Source organism: Sinocyclocheilus anshuiensis, unplaced genomic scaffold, assembly GCF_001515605.1.
Source record: "Sinocyclocheilus anshuiensis isolate Anshui unplaced genomic scaffold, SAMN03320099.WGS_v1.1 scaffold792, whole genome shotgun sequence".
Lineage (NCBI taxonomy): Eukaryota > Metazoa > Chordata > Actinopteri > Cypriniformes > Cyprinidae > Sinocyclocheilus > Sinocyclocheilus anshuiensis.
The window spans coordinates 332,791-349,877 of record NW_015558618.1 but is presented as its reverse complement, the minus strand read 5'-3'; the positions used below and the strand labels follow the sequence as shown (position 1 = coordinate 349,877).

The 17,087-nt window shown below is 37.1% G+C and overlaps 3 protein-coding genes and 1 pseudogene across 8 annotated transcripts in view; 2 read left to right on the top strand and 2 right to left on the bottom strand.

Moving 5' to 3' along the window:
* The window catches only part of LOC107680412 (trypsin-like), a 6,301-nt gene extending 1,958 nt beyond the window's left edge, over positions 1-4,343 (bottom strand). Inside the window, exons 1-3 of the mRNA XM_016476301.1 lie at positions 4,295-4,343; positions 2,785-2,944; positions 2,198-2,339 (exon numbers count right to left, since the gene is read on the bottom strand). Of these exons, the coding sequence (XP_016331787.1) occupies positions 2,198-2,339; positions 2,785-2,944; positions 4,295-4,343 (351 nt within the window). The remainder of the gene's footprint in view (positions 1-2,197; positions 2,340-2,784; positions 2,945-4,294) is intronic.
* A 3,385-nt stretch (positions 4,344-7,728) lies between these two features.
* LOC107680436 (trypsin-3-like) lies at positions 7,729-10,865 on the top strand (annotated as a pseudogene).
* Positions 10,866-11,372: 507 nt separating this feature from the next.
* On the top strand, positions 11,373-14,519 carry cdab (cytidine deaminase b). The gene is made up of 4 exons (XM_016476324.1): positions 11,373-11,768; positions 13,308-13,419; positions 13,543-13,600; positions 13,694-14,519. Exons 1-4 carry the CDS (start codon positions 11,597-11,599, stop codon positions 13,829-13,831), a joined length of 480 nt encoding a protein of 159 aa, XP_016331810.1. The 5' UTR covers positions 11,373-11,596; the 3' UTR covers positions 13,832-14,519.
* A 92-nt stretch (positions 14,520-14,611) lies between these two features.
* Positions 14,612-17,087, bottom strand: part of LOC107680433 (dnaJ homolog subfamily C member 16-like) — a 19,167-nt gene continuing 16,691 nt past the window's right edge. For all 6 annotated transcript variants that reach the window (XM_016476318.1, XM_016476317.1, XM_016476319.1 and 3 more), the window contains 3 exons: positions 16,899-16,988; positions 16,606-16,776; positions 14,612-15,399 (listed from right to left, as the gene is read on the bottom strand). In XM_016476318.1, the coding sequence (XP_016331804.1) occupies positions 14,955-15,399; positions 16,606-16,776; positions 16,899-16,988 (706 nt within the window). In that variant the 3' untranslated portion in view covers positions 14,612-14,954. The remainder of the gene's footprint in view (positions 15,400-16,605; positions 16,777-16,898; positions 16,989-17,087) is intronic.

Here is a 17,087-nt window from a genome sequence, read left to right as displayed (position 1 = left end):
CATGAACGCATGAATTAACATTTCTGCATTTGACATTGAGAGCATAGGTCGTAATTTAGATATATTTTTTAGATGGAAAAATAGTTGTACAAGTGCCCAACCAAAGAGAGCACTAATCACTATAATGGTAAGTTCCAAGAAAAATGTTTTATTTTAGGAAAATCAACATCAATTTATGAAGTTAGCTTATGTGATGTTCTCTCAGATATTTCAGTTGTATTGAGAATTCAACATTCAAGATGACTTTGGGAAACGAGTGAATGCAACTAGTGAAAGATAACTGCAGACATGGAGGAAATGAGTGAAAAATCTATTAAGACTCTTTTTCTTTTCTTCTTCTTCTGTTGTTATGTTGCACATTAGCAACATATTAGTGCACTGCTGCCTCTCACTGGTTTATTAATGTCATTGGTTCCTTTGTGGCTACTTGAATATTTGAAGTAAGTGTCACTCAAAACAGTAAGTAAATTGTTTTATTTCCCTTGAAAGTAGCTGTAACTTAATAAAACCTAGTAAGTATAACAACTAAGTAAAGATTACTAATTAAATCTAAGTAAGGTAAACTATCGGATTTTACAGTGTAGCCTCATAAAATTAAGGTTGACCCACTGATGTCACATGGACTATTTTAACGATGTCCTTACTACCTTTCAGGGCCATAAAACGTTTCAGTTGTGTTGCTTTCTATGGAGGGTCACAGTAAGCTCTCGGATTTCATCTAAAATATCTTCATTTGTGTTCCGAAGATGAACGAAGGTTTTCGGGTTTGGAACAACATGAGGGTGAAATGAATTTTAATTTTTGGGTGAACTATCCCTTTAATAGTTGGTAAATAATAAGAATTGGTCCCCAAACTAAAGTGTGACCGCAATTTCTGAGTGAAATTTTTTTTTACGCCAAATTATTTCAGTGTAATATTTCCAGTTGTTCATGTATTTTTGCTCTGTCAGAGAAACTTATGTTAAAACCAGAATCCATCGTGTTTCTGAGCAGCAAACAATAGCAGCACTTTGTTCCTTTATGAATCAGTGTTTTGAACAAATCTGTTGAATGAATGATTCAATGACTCATTTTTTAAGGATATCGTATATGTGAGTAGGTACTTCTTTTGAACAAGTACTTCATGACCATTAAAAAAGTATGTTCTATATAATATAAATGTGTGTGAATGAAATCCGGATTTACTACATTTGTCATGTTGTCAGTGTCATATGATCTACAGTGTCAGTTGCAGTGCTTCACTGCCATTCACAAATCCTCACCCATGGCCTCACGGATATTAAAGCGTCCACTGAATGCAAACTTCATAACCTCTGCAAAAGTATTAGGTCTTCTGGGTAGTTTTTGCATACTGTTTTATGAATACTATGAATTCAGACATACTACTCCTTTCACATACTGAAAAGACAACTTTATAGTAGAGAAGTAGGCATATTCAGACACAGCCAGTCACTTGTTTTATTACTGAATGAATCAGTGATTTTGAACAAATCAGTTGAATGAATGATTAAAAGATTCAAAACTTAGGCTGCATTCAAATTTATTATTGTATTTTTTAACGATCATGAAGTAATTACTCATTCAAAAGAAGTACCTGTTTAGAGAGTATGCATTTGCAGATGCAGCCTGACCAAATGATGTCAAGTTCCAGCATTGTTGGACTCATATGAGCACTTCTGGAACACAGCTTAGCCAATCAAATTCAAGGACTGGAACTAAATGTTATATAATTTGAATACTAGACTCTGATTGGTTGACCAACAGGTTCAGAAAAGTTTAATTATGTAAGGGATAATGTATAGCCAGTCGGTAAAATAATTTCCTACTAGACGAACAGAACTTAATGTTTTGAAAATATTTTAATGCATTTATTAATTTTTTTCGATGTTGTTTCTTTATGGTTGGATTAGGTTAGATTGTCATAATTGAAGCAATGAATACCATAATTGACCAGATTCAAGCATCCAATACTTTCGTTTATTTATATAGCACAATTACAGGCTACACCGTAGCTCCAAAGTGCTGTACATTACAATAGAAAGCAAAAACAACAACAAGACAAGACTTTCTTATAGTTATACACTCACTTACTTGAAAGTGATATATTCAGTATTAAATATATCACTCGTAAGTGAGTGAGTGAGTGACTCTTGAGTGAGTGTATAACTATAAGAGGCAAAGAACCAGAGTGCCGTACCTTTATGAGCATGATATCTGCATTATTGGTGCTCCTGTTGTACTGAGGGTGCGGGACAAGCGACAGAGGCTTGGAGTACTGCTCTGTCCCCTCATAAGCACCTAAAGTATAGTCTCCAGCCACCACCATCATCTGATCCATCCTTAAAGACAAGTAAAAATACAGTCAAGACTCTCATGAAAACATGAAATGATTTTCTAGCACCACCATACTGAAGCACTCCAATACAATGCGAATAAATAAAGAGTTGTCCAGATCCTAGTTATAAGCTTGATATCTGATTTCTTGACATCACTTGTTATACACAGTGACTCTTTGTAGAGGACATGAATTGAATGACAGTATTTCTCGCTGTTAGCAGCCTCAGCTGTGCCAAGCAGCAGATAAGCCAGCATTCATTAAGTCCCACACGGTGATGACGGGTCAAGGTTAGCGCGCGTCCTGACTGCCTGTCTGCTTTACTCTGGCGTTCGACTCACCCACGAACTTGGCCATCAAGCTTCCTGCCATACTGTGTATCATGTAAGTCTCATAAACAGCCTGTTAGGTAGAGAATTTATTTAAAGAAAAGGTGAAAAATCACACACCCAATATTGCAATGGGCGGCTGTAAGCACCCAGTATTTGTGGACCAGAGATCCGCCACAGAAGTGCTGGCCCTTCGAGCTCTGTAACGACACGATGTATTTGATTGAATTTGGCGAGGGGGTATATCCGCCAACAATGCGCCCCTGAACAAAGTCCAGACCTGGAAAACATTATAACAAACATTTAAAACAGCTCAGAACTCAAGGTGACAGTGAAAGGACAATGAAGATTATACTCTAATCTCATTTACATTGAATTCGAATTGACAGCTGACAAAATCAAGCTTGACACCCTGTGTATCCCTGTTAAATAATGGTTACTTTTCATTCCAAGGCAGGATATATGACCTGATTTTCTATAAAGCCTTCTTATGGGTTACAAAGTAGTCTGATAATGAGAGTATGCAACAGTGGTTTATGATATTTGATTGTTTAATTCAAACAGTAATAGATTAGGTGCGTAATTGCATATGCAAATTGGTCACTGACAAATAGGAATGTTCATGGTGTTCATAAAGGAAGAAAAATATTTTAACAATCTAGTTGTGCCCAGTTTGGATTCATGTTGGTTTCATATGGTATGAAAAACTTTTATATAATTTTCAAAACAGTTTATAGGGGTCATATGATGCGATTTCAATTTTTCCTTACTCTTTGGAGTGTTACAAGCTCTTGGTGCATAAAGAATTCAGACCGATGAGCTTTGTAAAAATCGACGTGTTTCAGAAAGGCGGGGCATAGAGGAGAAACAATAATGTGTTTTTTGAACCTTAAACCGCATAAACACATTGCATTACACCAAATACACAAAATCATGTTCTTTTTAGCAGCATCATATGACCCCTTTAAATGTAATGACACTAATGATGTCATGCGGTGTAACTAAGAAGTAAAAACTATGAACATATTTCTTAAATACATGTGAGTGTGCATATCACATTTCCAAAAACATAAATATATTTTGGATTTAAATATGTATCTTAGAATTTCAGATATTAGACATTTACATATTTTGGGGTCAAATTATCTGATATTTTGAGAGACTTGCTGACAGCCACAGTCATGAGCGTTTGGGGGGTCCTCTCTATAATATATATTTTATTATTATTTCATAGGCTGGCTAAATTAATCAATCAATCAATCAATGATTCTTGCTTATTAACTACTTATTTATATTTGACAAACCTTTGAAATAAAAGTATATACTTAATAATGTTTAATTTTCAAAAAGAAAAAAAAATCACAATTTGATGAGGCAGTTTTTCATTATTATATTAAGACAGTTGTATCATTCAGACATTTTTTTTTTACTTCATGTCCCATGTATTTAAATTTAAAATCTAAAAATTTGTAAATTTAATTCAGAAAATCTCATCATATCAAAATGAGCATCATGTCATCGAACCAAATATTGAGTAAAGGTAAACCTTAAGTATTGTAAGAGTCATTATACTGCCTTGCTGTAGGCGAAAAAAAGTAGTTAAGCTCCTGATATTATTCAGTATACTTACAGTTGGCTGGGATGAGTTTCAACAGCACCAGAAAGAGCAGCATGACCATGGTTAATGTGAGCGTGTAAAGCGGTACTGACTCTCGGCTAGACTATATCTGGCAAACCCCTCCACATAGGGTGAGGAAATCACATCAACACTGTTCCTCAGGTTTCCATAGTTCTGATTTCAGTATTCATGGGGTGCTATGAATCAAACAGTGTTTGATTCAACTGAAGAAGTTGGGCTTTCAGCGGCGTTGCCCTCTCTGACCTTCTCATAACACATAATGTGTTCTCACTGGATCACTTCAAAGTAATGGACATGTATTAAGACAAGTTCAAACATGTCTGGTAAGACTCCCCAACTCTGTATGTGATAATTAAACAAGTCCCTTGTTAAAAATGCTAATGTGTTGCTAATATAATGCTAGTTATAATATGGAACCAATCCTAAAGGCCTCAAATAAGAATCTTCAAAAGGTATGTTCACACCAAGAATAATTATAACTATAGCGATAATGATATTAGCATTGTTCACAACAGCAGACGATAACACACTTTTTATTGTCGTTTGCCACTTTAAATCTTTGCGCTCTTTAAAGTTGGGTGGATTCTGATTGGTTATCAATGTTTCAACAGTCATCAAAATAGTACCATGAGTGATTCCAAGGATACCACTGCTATGAGTCGTTCTCATTATAGTTGTGTTGTGCACTTCCCTGTTTTCATAGAATTAGAATGATTATTAAAACTTTATAGTTTTAATGATTATTAAAGTTACTCTCCTTGGTGTGAACGTCCCTTAAGAATCAAGATAAAAAAACTGAAATTCTGAAAACTAAACTTTCAGTTTTGTCTCATTTGATTTTAGGAGGATTCATAGTGCCTCAACAAACACCAAGAAACGGCACCCATGCAGTGCTGTTTGTTAGCATTCATAGCTTTTGTTGGGATATACATACTGTACAGAATTCCCTCCCCTTTCCTCAAGGCCTGATCAGAAACACGTTATGGTGATATTTTGCTCTAGCAAATCAAAAGAGCTTTTCTTAACAAGTTGCTTAACGAGTGCTATGCTAAGCACGTAGCATGTCCATTACTACCTTGGCTAACAATTACACCTGCTTAGCAATGCCTAGCATCTATAGGGGCTGGACAAAATTATGTGAACACTTGGGAAATAGGCAATATTTCTTTATTAAGGTGTTTTACCACCATTTCCCTTTAATACAGCTTCCAACCGGGAGGCCTTTGATAGAGAGTCATACTTTTGAAGAGTCTCCAGTTGAATGTCAGAACATCAGAACATCTGCCAGTTACTTCAGGGATGCTGAAGGAGGTAATCTGCTTTTTACCCTTCTCTCCAAATCTGCCCAGAGTGGATTGACAATATTCAAGTCAAGGGATTGATCTGGCCAGGGCAGATTTTGAATTGTTTCAACTGTCCAGGTTTTACGACCATAATTTCAGCATTTTAGCATTGGAGTCTGTGGTTAAGGTTTGAGCAATTGCAGTTCTTTCACGGATGCTGGCTTTGTGAAGTTCTCTGTGGTCATTTATTTTTGTGGAAAGATGGTCTTCAGAGTGAATATTGAGGTTTGCTGTCACTTTGCTGTGTTGTTTGGACACAATCCTTCTTAGTGTTCGATTATCCCTATCATTCACTTTCAGTTTTCAATCACATTTCCGCTTCTCTGATGAAGTCTTGCCTTGCTTTGCGTACACAGCCATAATCGTAAAGACTGTTGTTCTTAAAATACCAAACAATGGAACTGTTAAAGTACCAGATGCTAAATGGGCTTCCATGATTTGTCTTTTTTTGGCAGTCTGACAAGTCATCCATTTCACACGCGGCTTGTGCTAACCTCAACTTATACTACACTGATATACAACCTTAACCGCTATAATAGCAGGTCTTCACATTATTTTGTCCAACCCCTGTATTTGTCTGGTTGCTTTAGCTGGTTAAGTTTTATCCTGATGTGAAAATTCATCAAAATTAATTCATTCATGACTTCTGTTCCAGTCTACAGGTGTGGTTACATTTACCGTTGTTCTGTAATTTTCCAGTCATTTTAATAGGAATCCATATGTGACCCTGGACCACAAAACCAGTCATAAGGTGCAATTTTTCGAAATTGAGATTTATACATCATATGAAAGCTGAATGAATAAGCTTTCCTTTGATGTATGGTTTGTTAGGATAGGACCATATTTGGCCGAGATACAACTATTTGAAAATCTGGAATCTGAGGGTGCAAAAAAATCTAAATATTGAGAAAATCGCCTTTAAAGTTGTTCAAATGAAGTTCTCAGCAATGCATATTACTAATCAAAAATTAAGTTTTGATATATTTACAGTAGGAAATTTACAATGATTAACATGATCTTTACTTAACGTCCTAATGATTTTTGGCATAAAAGAAAAATCAATAATTTTGACCCATACAATGTATTTTTGGCTATTGCTACAAATATACCCCAGCGACTTAAGACTGGTTTTGTGGGTCACATATGATCTTTGAACTTTGCATGAGGGCAAAATATTTCTCTAAGCAGATTTCGCATCGGGTTCAAGTTGGTCACACATTTTCACCGTTCTGACCAACAGAAAGCTGCTTGGGTTGAAAGTGACTTTGCGAGACAATAGACCTTTTTTTGTCTGCAAACTGTACCTTAAATGTAAAGCATCATCTCCTCTGTTAGTGACTTGCAAACATTTTCTCAATTCGATTTTATTTAGGATGCAGTACCACACATTTGACAAGAGCATTTTGTTTCAGAAATACACACCATGTTTCTATAACTGCCTACGTCAAGGGAAAGCGAACCACAATAACATGCTCTGGCTAGGCTCCCTGAACAGATTATGAGTTACATACAATAAAGGCAATGCAGAACCAATAATAAGAATTTCATATTTGGCGTCTCATTTGATTTTCAAACAATGAGAGGAGAGAAATTGGCATTATTTTTCTAAACAAATCTCATGAGGCACTATGAGAATACAGATTCATTACATCCAAGGTGGGACTTCAGATAAATGGCTAACTCATCCTTCTAGGTGGAGCTCTCCCCTGAGGATAAAGACGTGCATTTATACAGTCAAGGGATCTTGTTCGCAGCTGCTTTGGTTACCACCACCCTATTGCCCTTTCCACCCAATTTCACCGTCACCCGATATCTTATTCTCTGACAAACCATTTTGTCAGATGAGAGAGTCTATAGGTATTTGATTTCTCCTTAGAGAGCAGCACACTGTATGAATCAAAGGCAAGGTCTTAGACATGATAGCATCAAACAAGAGGAGGCGATCTCAGATACGGAGAGCTTTTGGGTCAGCCTAAGTCTTGGCGTGTTATTGTTTTTGTTCCTACGAATAGTTAGTGTACAAACAAGACCATTAAACCTAAGGGACAGATGTAGTTACACTATAAAAGCAAAGACAATATTCACAGCTTAGGTAGTGCGGGAGGAATTTAGTGGGATTTAGCTGCTCAGGATTGAGTTTTCGATGCTCAGGGTGAGTTTTTATACTGTCCATTTATGTTTTGGGTTGAAAACGTCACACATATTACGTATATATATAAAACGTCATATTATATTATATTAAAAATGTCTTTTATGCATAAGAAGTCTCTTATGCTTTCCAAGGCTGTATTTATTTGATCAAAAATACAGTAAAAACAGTAATATTGTGAAACATTATTATAAACATTATTTAAAATAACTTTTCTATTTTAATATATTTTAAAATGTAATGTATTCCTGTGATGGTGAAGCTGAATTTTCAGTCTTCAGAAATCATTCTTATATGCTGATTTGCTGCTCGAGAAAAATTTATGATTATTATCAATGTTAAAAACAGTTGCACTGCTTCATATTTTTGTGGAAACCTTACCTTTTTTAACATTATTTCTCAGGATTCTTTGATTAATCAAATATTTAAGAGAAAAGCATTTATTTGAGAAAAAAACAAAAAACAAAAAAAACATATATATTAGTCACTGAAGAGTGAGGATATTTGGCTTCCTTAATGCTCGCCTCAAGGTGATGTCTTTTAAAATTATTTGAGTTCTGGTCTTCTTCACCAGTTCATCTTGGTGTGTAAATGGGCGGATTTGTTTCTATTCAGTATTATTTTAACTATTGTAATAATTATTTTAGGTATTTTTATAATTATTTTATGATAATACTAATAAGACATAATAAATGTTTCTTTATTTTGTGTGTGTATATATATATATATACAGTGTGTGTGTGTATATATATATATTATATATGTATATATATTAGTGCTGTCAAACGATTAATCGCGATTAATCGAATCCAAAATAAAAGTGTTTGTTTGCATAAAATATGTTTTGTGCATATTATGTATATATAAATACACACATTTATACAGTATATATACACATACAGTATATATTTTGTATATATAGTTACAATGTAAAAAAAACTTTACTGCCTCTTCTGATCAATTTAATACTTCCTTGCTGAATAAAAGTAGTGTATGCCATACACATAATGCCATATTAACAATTTTAGACAATTTGAAATGACAGTGATTGATGACAACGCCTATTCTTTGAATTTGTTTTTCTTTGAAAGAGAGTTTTATTACATTTATTAATTATTAAAACACAACTAAAGTAGCTAAATCACAGTTTAAACCATCTAAACGAAACCTTTTTGGTTTTAGCTTTTAACTTTTATTCCAGCAGAGTAACCTGTTGTTGGAAACTCGCCGTGACATTAATTTAGTTTGACCGTGTATTATGTAAAATGTGATGGTTTTTCTTTTACCACAGCTGTTTGTATTTGTTTTTCCTCTGACCTCTAAATGTCCTCCGTGTTTTAGACCCCTCCAACATGAAGAAATGCCTTGAATACGCCTTGCTCCTCATCATCTCTATGCTTCACGGTAAAGCACAGCATTACCAGAGTAACTCACACCGGTCTCATCTAAATATAATGCATATGTAACAGTAAGTTGCTCTCTGCGTATACATGACTGAAAGCCTTTGGTGGGCACAAGCGGCTGACGTTTTATGTTTATCTAGCACATACGAGGCCTCGCTTTATCATTATTCTCTTCATTTACAGGCTCGCTGCAGCAGAGAATCATCGGAGGACAGGAGGTTGAGCCCTATTCCATAAAGTACCAGGCCTCTATCCAGTACAACAACTACCATTACTGCGGAGGAACGCTCATACACCGACAGTGGGTGGTTACTGCTGCCCACTGCTGGAGACCGTGAGTATTTCAGTCAGAATTCAACTTTATTGACAAGGAACTGAACACACTAAGCATGCTACAATATTTGAGGTAGGCCAAATCCTTACACTGACTGTACTGATGCGGTATTGTTGGGTTCTGCTGTCTACTCTGTTCACAGGAGCTATTTAATCAAAGTGGTTTTGAGTGAACACAACCTCTCCAGTAAAGAGGGTGTTGAGCAGGTGTTCAATGTGTCCAAAGTTCTGGTGTATTACTATTACAATTCTTTACAGTTTTTTAATAATATGTCACAATATTTTTTATGTTTTAATTTATTCTACTGTAATATTCTTTAAAATGTAATTTACTCCTGTAATGGTAAAGCTGAAGAGTCACATGATGCTTTAGAAATCAATCTAATATGCTGATTTGCTGCTAAAGAATAATTTCTGATTATTATCAATGTTTCATTATCAATAATTTATAATATTATCAACAGTTGCAAATGCAATTTATAACATTTTCCGTTTTCATTCATTGTTGGATCTGTGCATTAGCTGGAAAAGCCTGCAGAGTTCAATGCCAACATTCAGCCAGCTCTGCTGCCAACCTCACTCGCTCCCTTACAAGGGGGCACGTTTTGCACGGTGAGCGGCTGGGGCGTCACTCAGGTCTACAGTTATTACCTGTCCCCTGTCCTGCGTGCTGTGGACATCCAGATCATCCCTCAGTGTCAATACTACTACTACTACAGAATCACAGACAGCATGGTGTGCGCCGGCTCCCCGCTGGGCGGCAAAGACTCCTGCCAGGTGAATCCGAGCAGCAGGGCTTTTGTTCTGAAACACAAAACACAAAGAGAGACGATATGCATTCAAAATATATTTCCGATAAAACAAACAGCATCATATAACACTTAGCACTGTGTGATCCTGAGGTGACACTGTGCTTTGTTTGGCTGCAGGGCGACTCTGGTGGGCCTCTCATCTGTAATGGTTATTTTGAGGGGATCGTGTCCTGGGGCATCAGTTGTGCCAACAAGTATTTCCCAGGAGTCTACACCAAAGTTCGCAACTACGTCTCTTGGATCAACTGGATAATCGAAAATGACAACACCAACTAGAATATTCTTTTTGCAAAGGTTATTGAACTGCCACACCATAGAAATGACACCAGACGGTCAAAAAGACCCAGTATACTGAGTACAGCGGTCAGTGTCTGTTAGATAAGATAAATACCAGCATTGAAACTTGTTTTATTCTGTTACGTTCTCAAACAAGGATGTTCAATTGATGCATGAAAGAAAAGAGCAGAGCAGGTTTTGAATATCACACTGCAAAAAATTATTTTCTTAATATTTTTGTCTCGTTTTCCAGTACAAATATCTAAACGTTCTTGAATCAAGATACATTTAAGCAAAATTAAAAAAATATCTGCCATTGGGGCAAGAAAAATAAACTTGTTTTCCCTTTGAGTTAAGATGATTTTTCTTGCCCCATTGGCAGATACATTTCTTTAAGCAAAAACTAATTTTGATACATTTTTTTTTAGAAAACAACTTAATATCTTAAGTCATTTTGCTTCTTAAGTAAATGTATCTTGATTCAAGAATGTTACGATATTTGTACTAGAATTTGCGGTTAAATTGATGTTTGTATTGGCGTAAAATCAAATTCCAACAAACTTAAATGGTCATCTTGATTTAAATTCTTTTTATTTTTATTTTCTTCCAAGGCAGAAGATTATAAAATAATAAATCAAATATCTTCCCAGTTTACTATTGCTGTTGGCCTATTTATCTCCAGCTGTCTGATGTGAAAAGGAAATGCTTTTTCATCATTATTCCATTGGGAATATCACTGTATTATAGTGCAGTGACCTTTATACCTCGTCCTCACTGTCTCTCGGTGTGGCTAAGGGAAAGGTTGCTAATTTGCCTCTGACTGGAAATTACATAACTTTGCAGAATGACAGCATCACACACAAGCGTCAGGGAGGTGGGAGATCTGGGAAAAGAGATTGGATGCCGGATCTGGAAAAACAGAGTCACTGGCAAGTCTGTTGAGCCGCAGAAACACAATACATACACAGCACAGCACCATGGGAGATCAAAAGATGAGACGTGAGCTTATTAATGGGTTGAATGAGCACTTGTCTGGAATAAAAGAGTTGATCTGGAAATCCCTAGAGGCCAGGAAATTTGCCTACTGCCCCTACAGCAAGTTCAGAGTCGGGGCGGCACTCCTGACACACGACGGGACGGTTTTCACAGGTGAGGGACTGCTTGAAATGTACCGCAAGTTGTACCAATATCAGAGAGTTTCAGCAGTCAGTTCCCAGTGCTGGCTGCGTAAGAAACATCAACTGCTGTAACAAGTGTTTGTGAATACTGTGTGAATAATGTATGAAGGCTGAACTCTAATGTGTGCTCAGTTTGTTGCCACTCTGAGAGCAAACATGTCGGCAAAATCACATAAAAGCTTGTTAAACCATTACATGCCAACAGAAGGAAGACTAATGGGCAGGTAACACTTCTGACACGTGAATGAGACTTAACACATGCTTTATGAGTCCTTATTATGCGGCTCTTGAATCTGATTGGTCAATCGTGACAATCAGTGGTCAAGCATTTCCTGATCTTCACTGGCAATGCTGTCAGTCAGCTCATCCGGGACGGGTAACTGAATCCGGTGCTATATGTCTCTCGTATCACACTGCAGACTCGCTCTCTTTTCATTCAAACACAACTGGCGCCATCTTGCACCTCAGCTATCGACTGTAGTAAAAGCTCATCTTGTTGCTAGACAAATTGTTTTGTATATTTTAATGCGTTATTTTCTCGTAGTGGGAGCTAATATACAAGTAAAGTTATATATAATGTAATTTCTGTGTCGAGGGTTCTGATGCTTTTTTTTTTTTTTGACAATATGGAGCATTCTCTCGCAAAAGTATTGCATTCCCTCGCAAAAGCACTAAAATATATACTTTTTTCCATCAGTATGTTCCCTTCGGGGCTCTCACAAATCTCACAAAAAAAAAATTATTTTTTTAAACATTTAAAATATATTTATTAATACTTAAAAATATTTTGCCCTCTATATTTCAAATTCAGTCCAAGAAAATACATTCACATATGTCACATGCCCCTGAAATACATTTGAGTATATTTTGAAATATATTTGAGTATTTGAGGGTTGAAAGTAAATATATTTCAATTTCAAAACTAAAGTTCATTGAGCTTCACTGTTTACAACATATATTTAGCATAAATGTACAATATATTTTGGCCAGGAGAAAAAAAAAAGCGTATGGAATAAAGACCAACTGACTTATTAATAAATTGCTCATTATGTAGTCTATAAACACTGAACAAAACTGGTATTATGGTATTCAAAAGCAATACACAATTCTGTTGATCTGAACACGCTAATGCTCAGGTTAACTAACGTTACTGATAATAACTGTTTGATCCGATTAAGCAATGCAGTTGTTTATTGCTCTTCAAGTGACACAGCCTTGAACTGCGGGGAAACAGCACTTAGTGTTCTTCAGACAGTGACCATACTGTTAGTCACTGCAGTACACACCAGTGGCACGAGAGAGGACGTTTTTGTCGTAACAAAAAGTAAATAAAACTTGGCCCATGACCTGACAGGCCTCTTCCAGACCAGCCAATAGAAATCAAACTCGGTACAAAACACGAGTGCGAGATGTACCTTACATAATATTTATTTGTCTTGCGTTCACAGTGTGATGTAACATACTTGGACATTTAAACTCTCATTTAAACTTCATTATTTCTCTACATAAGGCTGTAATGTGGAAAACGCGTGCTTCTGCTTGGGCGTCTGTGCTGAGAGAACTGCCATCTCAAAAGCCGTCTCAGAGGGCTACAGGGAGTTCAAAGCCATTGCTATTGCAAGGTAAATTTCTACTGCATTCAACAGGCCCTCTAGTGGTTGAATAACATTTCTAACTAACTCCATATTTGAAAATGGCCTCTCTTGGTATAATACAGCATCAATAAGTGTCTTCTGCTCTTTTAGTGATATGTGTGAGCACTTCGTTTCCCCCTGTGGTGGCTGCAGACAATTCATGAGAGAGGCAAGTTTCATTTACCACAGTATTTCACATCAATGAAACAAGCAGCATACTCAGGTTTCATTAAACATGTTATTTTGGTTTTCACCTAAACAGTTCGGTGCAAACTGGGACGTGTATTTGTCCAAACCTGACGGTTCCTACGTGGAGATGACTGTGGAGGAGCTGCTGCCTGCGTCTTTCGGTCCAGAGGATTTAAAAATGAAGAAAGTGAATATTCGGAACGAGTTTTAAATCGCCACTTTAGACAATGGACGCGTTGTACCTGATAGTTCTGCTGTGTTGACAGAAAAACAGTTTAGTTGGATTAACGGTGTTTAATAATGCGTGTTACTGTTAGGGAATGTTGTATGAAAATTTGTAAATTGCTAAAAAACATATTTTGAATAAATACAGTCAATACAATTATATAAGTGAACACATGTTGCTACAGTACAAACTTTATTATTATTTTTAAACAATGCACATGATCTATAAATCAACCACAAAAAGTGCAACATAAAAATAACATCATCTTCTTAAAAGAAAATGGCAACTGATGATCTAGAGACATTTTTAAATTCTTAACCTCAAGTGGTAGTGATAATTCAGATGCAGTAAGAACCTCTATTTTAATATTGAGTTCATGAATGAACGAATCCTAAGCAAGTCATCAAAGTGCAAAACATGAAACAAATGACATTAAATACATTATGGGCTTGAAGGAAAGGCAGCACATACACAAAATGGCAGTAACATCTAATATCTTCTCAAGTTGTCAAAATATGATTTTTCATGCAGCACGGTTTAATAAATTTGTAGTTGGGAGATTTTGCATAAGGAGAGTAGATTGACTAAACCTTTTCCACACACATACACACACACACACTCACACTCACACTCACTTTTCTTATTCCGATTATCCACATAGTGACTCTGACTGCAAAAAAAGGCAGAATGGCAATCTTAATACGAGCTGCTTCTGAAACCTGGGCCGTTTCTTGAATTCACAGGACCCTGGATGAAATTATAAGGATGGGCCGTAGCCGCCACATACCCAGCAGTGTAAAGACACATTTAGCCCTGTTGGAAGCTATAGAGTGGCTTTATCTGGGTATTGGCATCCATACAGTAATGAAACAACCATACTAACAAAAAGACAGTGTACGTTACAGATGGAAAGGAGTTTTGCCCCTAAAGCAGCCGACGAGCACATGGTGCTCTAAATAAAGAAACCCTCTACTCATCACCAGTGCGTTTTACAGAATAACTTAATATCTTTTAAAGTAAATTTGGATCACAAAGATGTTGAGAATTCAACACCTTTCACGTCACTACAACACACCTCCTGCAATGGGCCTGAGGTCAAATGCGAGTCTTATTTCTGCGGCGTTATGGTGTCCAGACCGGGCCAGGCCGGAACGTAGTGCCTTGGTAGAGTTCCCTCCATAAGCCTCTCCATCCACAGACCCAGTCGGTCTAGTTTGTGGTGGATCTCCAGAGTGGTGGCCTTCTGTCGGGAACTTGACCGGGACCTCGAGGCTCTGCTTCGACCGGCCGTCGCCGCATCCTCGTCGGACCACCTACTACATTCGGCTTCCTCCCCTTTGAAGACGGGTCTGAATAGGCAGAAATACTTCTTGTGGCCGTTGAGCGCCAGGACGTGGCCAGTGTTGTCTGATTTGTTGGAGGTGGAATCCTCCTCTTCTTCCTCTTTGTCCAAGCAGTCTGACGGCCTGGCGTCGGGAGCCGACTCCATGAGGGAATCCATCCATTGGCTGTGCTTGTCCACATTTAAAAAGGAGTAGTGAAGAGTCTGAGACCTGCGGGAGGAAGTAAGGATGGTTTCCTTTGGATTTGTTTGTTGCAAGATATAAGTTGAAAGCAAAGGGTGTTCAAAACAGCTTCTGGAGATCTACTTTCTTTCAGTGTTTAATTCCATGTAATGTAATGCTACTTGGAAACAGGAACAAATGGACATTCGACTTCATATATAATTGACGTTCCACTGTTTTTTCCCCCATGTGGAGGTGAGAGAATTCCAGTTTGAGTTGTCTGGAAAGCATCATGACTGGAAATCAGAATTCTGCAACTTCTAACTTGTAAATGACCTCTTGAATGCTACTCAAGTTCAGATATCTGACCCCTAACGTGAGAAGCGTCATTTAACATTCTTTTCAAATAATGTTCCATTGGTTGTTCCAAGTGGAAGTGGAAGAATTCTGGGTTGAGTTGGTCGGAATGCAGCATGACTAGAACCTTTTTATGTTGGAAGTGGGAAATTTCAATTGAAAAAAAAATGTAGATTTTGTCTGGAATGCATAAATACATAACTAGGGTTTATGGTTGAGGTCTGCAATCAATATTGTGAGATCTGTTTTGAACAGTTTTGAATTGCTGAGTGCAGGAGGGATGATATCGATGTGTGCCAAAAAAGAACTGACTAGCTGGATTCCTGCAAAATATAAGTATCTAAAAATAAAATATGAAGTTACTCAAATTTATTTTAGGTTTTTAAGGTACAGAATGTTGTTTGTCTATTCAGCAACAAATATAAACCGTTTACAGGTGATTGTGCATTGCAAGGACTTAGGGTTTACAAAAGTAACATACCTTTTAATTGTGCACGTTGACCAATTAGAAGTTTGGAATAATGGGTCCCATGTGCTTTTTTGAAATCCAAATGATTTCAAATGAACCCATGCTGCATTTCCTGAAAGCACTGGAAGCCCAAGTAGATCGTAGAAACCATTGGTGCCAGTGTTCTCTAGGATCTACTGAGGCTCACAATGTTTTTGGGAAACGCAGCTATCGCCGATCTGGAATATGTCTACATAGTATCTTTGACTTGGTTCAGTTGTCTAAAGCTTCATGGAAGATGCTGAATGCTGGCATTGTTTTGCATGTGTGCTAAGCATCAAGTGGCCTTCTAAGTTGGGAAGTTGAACGGATGACAGCCTAAACTCTGTAAGAAGGTTGATCTCCAAAAACAGGTTTTAGCATTTTCTCAAAGCTCACACAGGCCTCACCCTGAGAACGAATACACTTCTTTGGCAAACTTCCTGAGCAGTACTTGCTTAGAAGCATCAGTGAGGATCAGCACAACGTTGATGTGACCAGGCTTTAACCTGACTAGGTTACTCGTGTAGGTGATGTCCGTGAGCTCTGTCACCTCCACAAAATTCTTCTTAGGTGGACGACTGTAACAGGAAAACCAACTCTTAGCGATTCAGCTAATGAACATCTGAACATATCCGTGATCTCAAAATCTCTATTTGACTTGCTGTTATTATAGTTTATTATCAAGCAAGCAGTCCCTCACCTTGAAGTGCTCTCTTGACCTGGAGAGCTCTCTGCTGTCTTTGGTGACCCAGTGGCCTTTTGTTTGGCTGGTTTGTCTTCCCCAGCGTCACTGTTCGATCGATCAATCAATCAATCAATCAATCAAGAACTCTCCTTACAAAGACACAGTTATATACCATATATACAATATCTATATCCACTGTATACA